This window comes from Uranotaenia lowii, chromosome 2 (genome assembly GCF_029784155.1).
Source record: "Uranotaenia lowii strain MFRU-FL chromosome 2, ASM2978415v1, whole genome shotgun sequence".
In the NCBI taxonomy this organism is placed as follows: domain Eukaryota; kingdom Metazoa; phylum Arthropoda; class Insecta; order Diptera; family Culicidae; genus Uranotaenia; species Uranotaenia lowii.
In genome coordinates this window covers 355,104,142-355,117,645 of record NC_073692.1, presented here as the reverse complement: position 1 = coordinate 355,117,645, position 13,504 = coordinate 355,104,142, and the positions used below count along the sequence as shown (strand labels likewise).

General features: G+C 42.0%; 2 protein-coding genes across 5 annotated transcripts in view; both read right to left on the bottom strand.

The window, feature by feature from the left end:
- The window catches only part of LOC129748667 (GTP-binding protein Di-Ras2), a 454,908-nt gene that overhangs the window by 129,462 nt on the left and 311,942 nt on the right, over positions 1-13,504 (bottom strand). The gene's annotated exons all lie outside the window — the stretch shown is intronic.
- On the bottom strand, positions 6,037-7,976 carry LOC129748664 (alkaline phosphatase-like). The gene is made up of 3 exons (XM_055743336.1): positions 7,842-7,976; positions 6,602-7,779; positions 6,037-6,537 (listed from the first exon to the last, which is right to left on the bottom strand). Exons 1-3 carry the CDS (start codon positions 7,915-7,917, stop codon positions 6,202-6,204), a joined length of 1,590 nt encoding a protein of 529 aa, XP_055599311.1. The 5' UTR covers positions 7,918-7,976; the 3' UTR covers positions 6,037-6,201.

Genomic DNA, 13,504 nt, shown 5'->3' with positions numbered 1-13,504 from the left:
AACTTTAAATGGCGTCTAAAAGTACCGTCTGCACCACCGAATATTTTGCAAAAAATAACATTGTATAGCTCGATTCATGATGCAATTTTCATCTGAAGACACCAAAGTGGGCCATTAACACCTTGAAGAGTTATGAAAGAAATAATGACAATAAATCTCTTTTTTTGCATCGAAAACAAACAATGGTCGAACAACTGCACTCACATATGGAGATAGCAAGCACTTCTAACAACATGGAAACAAAAGAACTTACCAAAGCAGGTAAAAAACACTATTTTTTCGTCCTTTTCAGACTGCCCCTACTCGCATAACAGTCCCATATGAATTTTCGTCATTTTAGGTCAACATAAGGCTTCTAAATAAATGGCTAAAAATAGAGGTTTTATTTTAGAAATTTCGAAAAAAAATATCAATTCGTGGCTGTCTTATATGAAATATACCTGAATAACAGTCCCATATGTACTAAGGATTTGGTTACTTTTCAATGTTTCTTTCGGCGAAATAGTCTTTGGTTTATTGCTTTGAATCATTTAAACATTTTTTAACTCACTTAATGTCGAATGATGCACACTAGTTTTCGAAGGCAGGTCTGACTTTCTTTGGAATGACTTCCTGAGCGAAAAACTATCGGATGCAATCAAAAATCGTAAAAAGATTCAACTTACAATGTGGAATTCATGATATTTTTTTGCATAAGTATGTTTCTTTTTCTGACAATTGCATTTAAAAGTTCAAAAATGATCAAATTTAAGTCTTAGAAAGAAGCTTGGTGAGAAAAATATATTTTGTATGGGACTGTTATGCTAGTAGATTCGAAAAAGTTTTCAAATATGGTCGATTAACAGTCCCATAATGAATAAAAATTGTGCTCTCGACCTTACCAATAACCCAATTTCGAAAATTTCAGGCCTAACGATTTATTATGACAACCTAGAAACGATTTTCGTCTATGCTGAAAGTGGTGATCACAATTTAAAAATATATTCCAAAACAGAAAAAGCTGATTGTCTCGCTTGCTTATTTTTGTATATGGGACTGTTATGAAAGAAGGGGCGGTAGATTGTTGCAGCTTAACTGACTTCATGTTATATCCAAAAATCTAATAACGTATTCGTTTATACCCAGTTTTGCACCAGGTCACAACAAGTTATGCACATTTTACTGTCATTTTTAGAAGTTTATGCGCTTAGTTTCGCATCCGTATTTCCCCGGATTTGATTTAAAATGGACGGTGGAACACTGAAGATTCGTGTGTGAGCGATCGAGGTAGCCAAACACTGGCGACGAATTATGTTCTTCCTAGTATGGTAAACCTCAAAACTGGGCGAATGTAGAAAACGAATACGGTATAAGTATCATATTTTCGTCATTTTACAGCCTGGGCTGGCCATACTGAGCTCTTCGATTATTACTACAACATTTGTGCCACTTTCTCATACTTTTTTGATCAATGGGAAAGGATTTTGGTGTCCAGTGCTTAGCTCCCGATATAAAAACTATGTAAAGCACGTCTATATTTCATTTTTTTAAATCACGTTTTTGTGATCCCAAACACAGGGACTGAACCTTCTACTATTGGCATTGATTATGCTTCACAATGATCTTTGATCGAAAAATTAATAAGTTATATAGTAAGGTTGCCAGAATTTTTTCCACTCCCATCCGGGCCTAGCAATTCCGGGCATTTTTTCAAAAAAACCTGGCAAAATCCGGGCATGGATTTCAATTTTTCAAATCCAAAAACCGGGCAAAAACCGGGCAAAATTTAGGTGTTGTTATGTATAAAATCAAAGAAAAAATGCAAAAAAAATGAAATCAATATTTTATTGATGTAATTGCAGGCTTCCAAAAACTTTTTGGAACACTTAAATATTTAAAGGTTTATAAAAGTAAATCAGCGAAATAATTTGAAACAACCGTTGAAAATTTCCATATCATTAATCGATTTTGCTAAAACTTACTCAAAAACTTAGATTTTTTTTGGTTTTTTTGTGAAAAAATCCGGGCAATATCCGGACTTTTTTCACGATATCCGGGCAACCGGGCCGGGCCGGACTTTCTCGAAATTTTGCATCAAATATCCGGCAAACCCGGATAAAACCGGGCAATCTGGCAAGCTTATTATATAGTATATGACCAGGTTGTAAAAGCAACATTCTTATTATTAGTTATATCACTTAAACAATGCGATACTCATAATTTTGGTTAAAATTTAAAGTCAGTTTTGCTGCAAACACTCTACAAAGCACGAAAAAGTAGTGTTTTTTACCTGCTTTGGTAAGTTCTTTTGTTTCCATGTTGTTGGAAGTGCTTGCTATCTCCATATGTGAGTGCAGCTGTTCGACCATTGTTTGTTTTCTATGCAAAAAAAAAGATTTATTGTCATTATTTCTTTCATAACTCTTCAAGGTGTTAATGGCCCACTTTGGTGTCTTCAGATGAAAATTGCATCATGAATCGAGCTATACAATGTTATTTTTTGCAAAATATTCGGTGGTGCAGACGGTACTTTTAGACGCCATTTAAAGTTTATTTACAACTTTTCATGTTGAAGGTCATTATTTAATTTTTTTCAACTATTCTATTTGGAAAGCTGATAAACTTTCAATGCATTTTGATGTGCTATTTTATAATTTCCGTTGAGAAACAACAGAGTTATGTAGCTTTGAAAAAGGGTTATTTTTTATTTACAAAAAAATCTAACCGAAGCTAACTCAAAAAATAAAAATGTTAGAAATCTGAAAAAATACATGTGTTTTTAAGTCGCAAAAATGAACCAAATTTTCAATTTTGGGGAAAATCTGAAGACCCCCGGCGCAAATTGTCAGATAATAAAAAAAAATCCCCTATACAAAAATGAAAGCTTTCTTGAGAAATCAATTATTTATACATATTTTGTTACTTTCTATGAACTATTTCAGCTGAAGGGACATTCCATTATGTATAGAAATGGTCATAAAGATGAGATTTTTAAGAGTTTCTGAAATGTCCCGCTTTTTTCGGCAATGTCCCGCTTTTTTTAAAGTATCTGGTAAGCCTACTATAGGGGGACAAATTGAAATTTTCGACCGAGTCTCGAGTCACGAAAAACGCCTCATTAACGGTGCATAGTCGTATTATGTCACATGGGCCAATTATGTTGCATGGTCGGATTTTGTCACATGGTCCGATTATGTTTCATGGTCGGATAATGTCACATGGTCGATTATGTTACATGATCTGATTATGTTGCATGGTCGGATTATGTCACATGGTCGATAATGTTGCATGATCCGATTATGTCACATGGTGTGATTATGTTGCATGGGCGGATTATGTCACATGGTCCGATTATGTCACATTGTCGATTATGTTGCATGATCGGTTTATTTTCACATGGTTCGATTATGTTGCATGGTCGGACTATGTCACATAGTTCATTTTGTTGCATGAAGGGATTATGTCACATGGTCGATTATGTTGCATGATCGGATTATGATGCATAGTCAGATTATGTCACATGGTCGATTATGTTGCATGATTAGATTATGTCACATGATACGATAATGTTGCATGGTCGGATTTTGTCACATGCTCGATTATGTTGCATAGTCAAATTGTGTCACATGGTCGATTCTGTTGCATGGTCGGATTATGTCACATCGTCTGATTATGTTGCATGGTCCGATTATGTCACATGGACTGATCATAATGCTCGCCCACATAATGTCTCGTGATAAGTTCATGTCACCTGGTTAAATTCTGTTATATGGTTGAAATTTGTCACATTCATATATTGCCATTTTTACACTGTCATATGTTGATCACTACGAAAATACACCATAGGTTCTTTTATTCTATACATTGACAAAAAAAAGCGTAATTCTACGTTTAGCGGTCGTAGCTGAATTACTACCTCCTCAACTTTTTACATATAGAAAATGTTGTCCAGCCTACAAATATTCTAAATCGAAAGAAGTTGCGACTAGTTTGTGTCATTTTTTGTATTTTTTCGTAATGAAACTCTTTGTTTACATTTTGTTTCATACAACGTAAGGAAAGCTCACGATATTCCATACAAACAACCATCAACAATTAAAGAAATCGTTCGTTACTCGGAAACCAGTCTCATATTCAATACGCTTTTATTTTTGATAGCGTTGATCGTTTTTGATAAAATGGCCACAAACTAGAATGTACATTTTTACGTAATCTCACCAACTTTTGAGATAAAAACGTAAAGTCGACAAGTCAATTTTGTTAGGCAATCTTAATTTTCCCTATTTTTACTAAAATAGCTGTATCTCTTTTTCTAGTGCACGCCGAATGCTCAAAACTTATTGACTGATGAGTTTATAACTTCATCTAAAGTCTGTTTCACATAGAATCTGGTCGGATAAAAAAGATCATTTCTCCGCAAAGAAATAACGTACAACAAAAGTAAAAATGTCATTTTGTAGGGTTTTTATTGCACTTAAAGGAAAAAAATACATAAAAATCATTCGTCAGCTTTTCGGATGAATTTTCTAACTTTTTTTCTGATACCACCCATCATTTTCTGCACAGTACTGCTGGTAACCTCATTCGCCATCTTGTTCCACCACTTTTCCATTTGAGCGGTCTTTTTCATGGTTCTGCCACATTTCTTCAGTTTGCCCAAAATTTCTCGATGGGACGAAAATCCGGACAGTTTGGTGGATTGATACTTTTTCAACAAAATCGATCTTGTTCTCCTTATACCACTTAACGACATCTCGGCTGTAGTGGCAGCTTGCTAGGTCCGGCCAGAACTTCACCGGACCTTGTAAACATTTCCATTCATTGTGTCCCCAGTGATGAAAATCTTTGTCTTCTTCCCACAACTACAGATACCCTTGCCAAATCATCAACTTACGAGAAAATTTATCTGCGAAAAAAAAACTTGAAACTACCCGCAACATTCCCTTTACGCTTCGCAAGGTAAAATTTGTTACCGGATATTTGTCCAAAATCCATTTTGACGTAAGTTTCATCGTCCATCAAAATGCATCCGTTGTACTTGGTCAACACTTTCTCTACAACTTCCTTGCCCTGGTTTTGGCAACCAGGTTTTGTTTCAGCGTCCTGTTGGGATGTTTGCTTGCATGATACGACCTTTCTTGAACTTTTTCGCCAAATCGCGCAAGGAGATTCCAGGATTATTGTGAACTGATCGAATTACCTTTGCTCGCAGCTTCCGGTCATATGTTCCACTTTTACGCCTTGTTTGTTTTGCTCAATCCACCGTAAGGGTCTCCCGGTAACGTTGCAGTACCGAATTTACAGTCGATTTTGGATATTTCAGGAGTTTCGCGATTACCCCTGGCCACGTTGATTCTCTACGTGAGTGTGCAGAATTTTCTCTCGCCGTTCGCGTTCGATCGTCGATAACTTTTGACTGGCTGCTTCAATCTTGATGAATTTTTCACCACTAAGTAAACAAACCATCCGGATCAAAACACTGTGAAAAGATTCGCGATGTGACAACTAGGGGCGTTGCAGTAAATAAAAGATGCGACCAGATTCTATGTTAAACAGACTTTAGGTTGTGTGGAAGTTGGAAGTTTTTGCGCTGCTATGTGCGAATTACAAAAAATTCGGTGTTATGAAGTTTATATATTCCTACTTTTTAGCTTCAAGCATTCTCCGCGCGTAAATTTTTACAACATATTTAAAATGTTTCATTTTGAGCAGTAGACTCTTGATTAACTGCAATCATGAATTGAGACTTTTGAATTTGAGTTAAAATTAAGCGTTTAAAGCGTAAAGGACTTAAAAACTCCATTTTTAAAAACTCCAGTGAGATCTTGTCGCAAACAGTATACATTATATACAAAAATTTCTATTACAAATTTGTAACTTATTGTTCTCATTGACAGACAAAAAAACGCAAAGAAAATAGCAAACCTTTAGCAAGGTAAACAGTAAAGTCTCGGTATCTTATCGAAAGCTGTGGAAGCCAGCCATTAAGCCCGAATGATTGCAATAAACATGCCTCAAGATTATTTACGATATTTGGACGGGAATGAGAAGAGGTCATTTTTATCAAACAAAATAAATCAACGGCACAAGCCAACCATCTCGTTTTGCTGTATTGTTTTAAAATCGAAACAAATATCTCTTCTTATCACACGCATTTATAATCGCACACAAACAGATCAAAATAACAATTCTTAGAGACTACTTTTTTGTTCGAATCAGAAGTTATGGACAAGCCTTTGCGCCGGCTCCAATACAGGCCGCGTAAGCCATCATATGGGGAATGGTGTTCTGCTCGTAGGTTCCGGTGAACAGGTGAGACCACGGTCCGGAAGCATACACCGCCACATCTTCTCCTCCGTGCGTTTCCGAATCGACCGGGAGTGTGGCCGGGAATCGGAAGTTGTCTGGACTGGTGTCCATTGTCCGAACGTCTCGACGAGTTCCCTTCTCGGTGTCAACGTGGCTGGAGAATCCGGGTCCATTGCCGTAGCTGATGGTCATGTAGGGTAGATTGTCACTGGCAGTTCCAGCCGTTCCGAAGATGTTGTTTCCGCGGTTCTGAAAGAATGTTGTTCTCAAGTTGACTGGGGTTCTGGGGTTCAAAGCTTTGAAGAGTACTTACCGGATAACCTGAGAAGCTGACACTGTGAGAATGATCTGAGGTGACAACAATGAGGGTATCATCTTCACTGAACTTCGCCCTAGCAAGTTCGATGGCTTCGGAGAATTGGACGGTTTCATCGACGGCGTACTTGGCTCGGTTGTCGTGATGTCCGTGATCGATACGACCACCTTCAACGAAAAGGAAGAATCCTTTGTCGTTCTTGGCGAGAATGTCCGTTGCGATGTCAACCATCTCGGCCAGTGTTGGTTCTTCCGGCATTTGCTGGTGAACTCGATCCAAGTTGTAAGCACAGTGAGATGGCTCAAACAGAGCCAGAAGTTTGTCGACCTTCTTCGGATCAACTGCCATCAGCTCCGTCTTGTTCCAAACGTAGTTGCGTGTTTCTCCATCTTCCTGGAGATCCAACCATTCCTGGATCAAGTCCTTTCCGTCACGTCGATACCCATTTGAACCATACTCTGCATCGGGCATGGAACGATCATGGAACTCCCGACGACCTCCTCCCATGATAACCTTAAGCCGCTTTCCAACTTCTCCGTGGATCAGCTGTTCGGCGATGTCATCAACCTTTACTGCATCACAACCATCGACGGATACGTAGTAATCATCTTCCCAATCCCGATTAGCTGTGTGAGCATAAACTCCGGCCGGTGAAGCATGAGTCACTCGGGTCGTCGTGACCAATCCAGCGTCCTTACCAGCATCCATTGCCCATTTGGCAATCGAATGCGTATGGGTGCTTGTATCTAGCGCAGCTTCACAATCATAACTAGGGACCTTTGCGTTAACCCCAATGGTCTCATAGTTACCTTTAACTCCAGTCAAATAGGCCGTAGCCGTACAGGCCGAATCTGCCACCTGGTAGTCGACGCAGTACGTCTTCGACATCCCTATGTGCGGGAACTTCTCAAAGGCCAACTGCTGTTCCTCACCTCCGGCATAAACTCGAGCCATCGCCACAGTCGAAATGGACATTCCATCTCCCAGGAACATAATCACGTTCTTGGCAGTCTTCTTGTTGACCTGCCGCTTCACTATCTGATCCACCGTAGCCCGGGCATTCTTCACCCAATAATCAATGGTTCGCTTATCGTCAGCATTTCGAGAGTTGATCTTCCGCAGTTCCCGATCCTCGGGAAAATCGGGATGGTACCAGCTATCGGGTCGTTCCACTTCTACAAAATAATAAAATAAAGTTATTTCCCAAACCAAGATAACCCTAAAAACCCATTTCAACCTTTTTCCAGTGGAATCGCTAACCCCGCAGCAGCCAACCCCAGCAAAGTAACCAAACTTAGCGCAAGGCACCTCATTCTGCTTAAAAGCTGGTGTCACCGAAACGGTCCGGATACCATTGACGACTGGGTCGCCTCACATTCGACAGAGGGTTTTATGAACATACAAACTCCCGGCGGTTGATAACGGGGTTCAGCAGTTTTGGTCCACCTCAATCGGCGGCATGTGATAAGCATGCGATTTGATAAGCGATTGAAGTGGGGGTTGAATTATATCAAGCAGGACGCATAGACAGATGATTGGAGATGCCTTTGTTTCGAATGGTTCGTTTCTCTTTATGAGGCGTGGCGCGAAGATGACATGTTTTAAAATTTATACATTTGGCTGAATTGAACTTGCAATTCGAACTTTATGCCGTGTTCTCATGATCCTCTATTAAAGCTCGAATTTCAAATAATACGAAACTGTGGGTTTTTTTTCAAACGACATCATCCAAGTTAATTAGTTTAAAGCAAGAATGAACAAAGCGCGGCCCGCCGGTCGCATTCGACCCACTGCACACTCATGTGCGGCCGTGAAGATTTTCTGAAATTGATTTCAATTTCTCGACTTTTTACTATATTCAGATTGTTTATGGGAGTTATCAAGCTAATACAAAACCATTTGTCCCACAATCATTCAGATTTTTGACATTTATTTCTAGTATTTGAAGCATTTATTGAGTTCTTTTAAATTCAAAATGCTGGAAGGGCTCCACGGTACGAACGTATCCAGATGGTCGTGCCATCTACCAGAGCTGCGGCAACACACACGAGCTTGGAACAGCTTTTATAGTGATGGGAAGGATGCAAAAGCGCGTGATCGGGTGGTGGTCGATCAACTCACGAATGTGCCGGTTGAGAATCAAGGGCCGGTTCTTCAATATCAGCATCATCAACGTGCACAGCCCTCACCTCGGAAGTACCGGTGACGACAAAGACGAATTTTACGCGCAGCTGGAGCGTGAATACGACCGTTGCCCAAAACATGATATCAAGATCGTCATCGAGGATTTCAATGCTCAGGTCGGCCAGGAGGAGGAATTCAAACCGACAATTGGAAGGTTCAGTGCGCACCAGCTGACCAACGAAAACGGCCTCAGACTTATTGATTTCGCCGCCTCCAAACGAATGGCCGTACGTAGTACCTTTTTTCAGCACCGCCTCCCACACAAGTACACCTGGAGATCACCGTACCAAACTCAATCACAGATCGACCACGTTTTGATTGACAGCCGGCACTTCTCGGACATCATCGACGTCAGATCCTGTCGGGGCGCCAACATCGAGTCGGACCATTATCTGGTGATGGTGAAGATGCGCCCAAAACTCTCCGTAGTGAACAACACGCGAAACCGGCGCCCGCCTCGGTTAAATATCGCGCGACTGAAGCAACCTGAGGTCGCGGCAGACTACGCGCAATTGGTCGAAGCAGCACTGCCGGCAGAGGGCGAGCTTGACGAAGCCCCTCTCGAGGACTGTTGGGATACCATCAAAACAGCCATCAACAGTGCTGCGGAGAACGTCATCGGTTATGTGGAGCGATCTCGACGGAACGACTGGTTCGACGAGGAGTGTAGGAGGGTGATGGACGAAGAGAATGCCGCGCGGACGGCAGTAGTGCAAAGAGGCACCCGTCGAAATGTGGAAAATCACCGACAGCGGAAGAGGCAGCGAGTCGAACTTTTCCAGGAGAAAAAGCGCCGCCTGGAGGAGGAGGAGCTCGAGGAGCTGGAGCAGCTGCATCGTTCCCAAGAAACACAAAAGTTCTATCAGAAACTCAACGCATCCCGCAAAGGCTTCGTGCCGCAAGCCGAAATGTGCCGGGATAAGGACGGAGGCATCCTGACGGACAATCGTGAGGTGATCAAAAGGTGGAAGCAGCACTTCGATGAACACCTGAACGGCGCACATGCAGGAGATCAAGACGGTGGGGGAAGGTACATCGCCGGCGTAGCCAACGACGTAGAGGAGCCACTCCCAACGATGAGTGAAGTTAAAGAAGCCATTCGCCAGCTGAATAGAAACAAGTCGGCTGGGAAGGATGGCATCGCAGCTGAACTCATCAAAATGGGCCCGGACAGGTTGGCCGATTGCCTACACCGGTTGATAATCCGGATCTGGGACATAGAACAGCTACCGGAGGAGTGGAAGGAGGGGGTAATATGAACCATCTACAAGAAGGGCGACAAATTGGACTGTGAGAACTACCGAGCGATCACTGTCCTCAATGCCGCCTACAAAGTGTTGTCCCGAATCCTACTCCGCCGCCTAACGCCACAAGCAAACAGATTCGTGGGAAGTCATCAGGCCGGCTTCATGGAGGGACGGTCTACGACGGACCAGATATTCACATTGCGGCAAATCCTCCAAAAAAGCCGTGAACACCAAGTCCCTACGCATCATCTATTCATCGACTTCAAAGCCGCATACGACACGATCGACCGTAACGAGCTATGGAAAATCATGGACGAGAACGGCTTTTCCGGGAAGCTGATCAGACTGATCAAGGCGACGATGGATGGAACGCAGTGCTGTGTGCGGATTTCGGGTGAATTGTCGAGTTCATTCGAATCGCGCTGGGGGCTTCGACAAGGTGATGGTCTATCCTGCATGATGTTCAACGTGGCGCTAGAAGGTGTTATTCGACGAGCGGTGGGCGAAATGCGGGGCACGATTTTCAACAGATCCAGTCAACTTATCTGCTTTGCCGATGACATTGATATAGTCGGCAGATCATCTGCGGCGGTGGAGGAGATCTACCGCAAACTGAAACGCGAAGCAGGAAGGATTGGGTTGATGATTAATACGTCCAAGACGAAGTACATGCTGGCCTGCGGATCCGAGACCGACCGAACCCGCTTGTCCAGTAATAACAAGGTCACGATCGACGGCGACGAGCTGGAGATAGTCGAAGACTTTGTCTATCTCGGCTCACTGGTGACCGCAGACAATGACACCAGCCGTGAGATCCGGAGGTGAATTATCAGCGGAAGTCGTGCCTACTATGGACTCCACAAGCAACTGCGGTCGAGAAGACTTAGCCCTCGCACGAAGTGTAACCTGTATATGACGCTTATTAGACCGGTTGTTCTCTACGGGCACGAGACATGGATATTGCTCGAGGAGGACCTGCGTACACTCGGAGTATTCGAGCGACGAGTGTTAAGAACCATCTTTGGCGGCGTACAGGAGAACGGAGTGTGGAGGCGAAGGATGAACCACGAGCTCGCGCGCCTCTACGGCAAACCCAGTATCCAGAAGGTGGTGAAGGCTGGCCGGATACGCTGGGCGGGACATGTTGCGAGAATGCCGGACGACTGTCCTGCAAAACAGGTGTTCGCTACGAATCCGGTAGGAACAAGACGAGCGGGGGCGCAACGAGCGAGGTGGTTAGACCAAGTGGAGCGTGATCTGGCGAACGTGGGGTGCCCGAGAAATTGGAGAACGGTTGCTATGAACCGAGTGAATTTTAGGAATTATGTTCGTCAAGTTATGTCGTGAGACGGAATACTATGTAAATAAAATAAATAATAAATTCAAAATGCTTAAAATCGGATCAAGAAGTAAGAGAAAATCGTACTGCTATTGATCTTTTGACAAACCTGCCAGAAATCAGGAATTTGATTTTTAACTTTAACCCATCCAAAAACCGCAAATGTCCGGGAAAATCTGAGCTAAATCAATTCTTCTAAAAACTTAGCAATGTTGATGAAATAATTCTAAAAATTCATTTTTTGCACCCATATCTTCTACATCATAATCAATCATAATTTAATTAAAATTTTGCTTAATTTCGCGATTAATGTAAGAAAATTCGTACGTACGGGCCCAATTGGATTTGTCTCGAATTATTTCTTGAATATCAGAAAAAATCGGACAATTTGGAATGCTTACTTTAAAGGTACAGAAGGTCACATGCATCTCTAAGTCCAATTTCAAAGTGATTGTTTGTTAAACCTCATGCAAAAATAATGTCTTATGGTAAATGTGTCCAGAAGGTGATTTTTTTTTGATTTCATAAATTTTGGCAAAAGTTGTTTGTTTCGTTTGCACTGAAATATTGACAAAAAATGAAACCATTTACAAGTGAAAAATTTGTATTTCGAAAAATCTTGCCAAACATTGATATATTGAATAATATTAGGAAGGGATATTGGCGACTCACATAATCTTACTTACTTACTTAATGATCCCGTGCCGATCCTCCGGTGCATAGGGCCGTGGTAAAAGACCTCCACTGATGACGATCCGGGACCAGCGTCTTCACCACGGTCCACAGTACATCTCCCTTTCCGAAAACCGAACTGTTTGTCCAACAGTCAGCTTTCACCTTCTGGAAACCGGAACGAATGTTCCCCAATAGTCCAATACTGGCCCTTGGGAACATTCTATCGCAACCAGTCGAGTCTTTTAGTGTCCATCAATCTTCACGGTGAACACTCACTTTGACAAAATGGGTTCCCAAGTCTAGTTCTCCTTCAAGGCTGTGATCTCTTCGTCGATGGCGATCTTTTAGGAATCCCAGTCGTCTCGGCGCTTCAGCTCAGTCGATGTTTTGAGGTAACTCATCATCATCAACGATGGCGACGTTAGCCAAGTAGCGCTGAGTAGGAGTTCCTCGAGTGCGCCGACTTCGTCTCAGGGTCAGTTCAGAGGTGACGAAATCTTGTTGATCATCGTCATCGTCTGGGAGTTCCGCGCTGCTTTCGTAGTCGCTTTCGCCGTTATCATCTACAACTACACTGTTACCCACAGTGTGATTGGGATCAGCAGGCAAATCGGCTAATCGCTCAGATGTGTTTTCTGTTATTGACACATCAGCTGACGGTTCAGGTGTGCTCTCGGATGAACTCACATAGGCTATCAAGTGTGAGTTCAGGCAAAGTTGGTCTCTCAGTGGACTTCTCGATGTCGATGACCATCTCAGGTGTAGCATCGTCTTGCACATGCTCCAAAACGCTGGTTTCATCGAAAATCACGTTGCGGTGAATCTCGATAGAACGGCTCGAACCATTCCAAAGCCGGTACCCGTTGAACGCGTAACCCACGAATAAATCAGACGTTTACATTTTAAGTCTAATTACCAGACGTTTCGAGTTTGAGTCGAGCTCATATACTGAATTGTTAAGTCTTCTCAACTATAAAACTATAGCTATAGCTATAGTTAAGCTCATTTCAATTGTTGAGTTGGCCTCGTGATAAGACGATGGAGAGCGAGTTTGGAGAGCCGGAGTTCGAATCTCGGTCACGAATTCAGTTATTGAAGCTGCTTTTCGTAGCGAAAGTTTTATATAAAAAAATAAATGCGCTTAAATCTTAGCACCATAACAAGTGTGGTCCACAAAATGTGGCCCGCAATTCTCCCAAACAATGATTTACAAATTGGTTGCGTTCGTATGACTTATTGATGTTTCATCAAAAATTCCTTTTCCACGTGAAAGAACATTTCAAAACTAAGATCATAAGCGTATTAGCATATTTTTGTTATGAACTTTAGGTTCCCCATCGATGCAATTAGCGGTTGCTTGTTTAATCATGAAAGTATTTTTTTTTTTTTTAAGCTTGATAAATAAAAGAAGCATATGATGCGTATTTCAGTCAATAAGTCAATGATAGTTGAATT

Coding starts and splice junctions, on each gene's coding strand:
- LOC129748664 (XM_055743336.1), bottom strand. CDS start 7,917: ATGAGGTGCCTTGCGCTAAGTTTGGTTACTTTGCTGGGGTTGGCTGCT. Junction 7,780..7,841: donor AGCGATTCCACTGGAAAAAG/GTTGAAATGGGT, acceptor ATTATTTTGTAG/AAGTGGAACGACCCGATAGC. Junction 6,538..6,601: donor TCAGCTTCTCAGGTTATCCG/GTAAGTACTCTT, acceptor ACATTCTTTCAG/AACCGCGGAAACAACATCTT.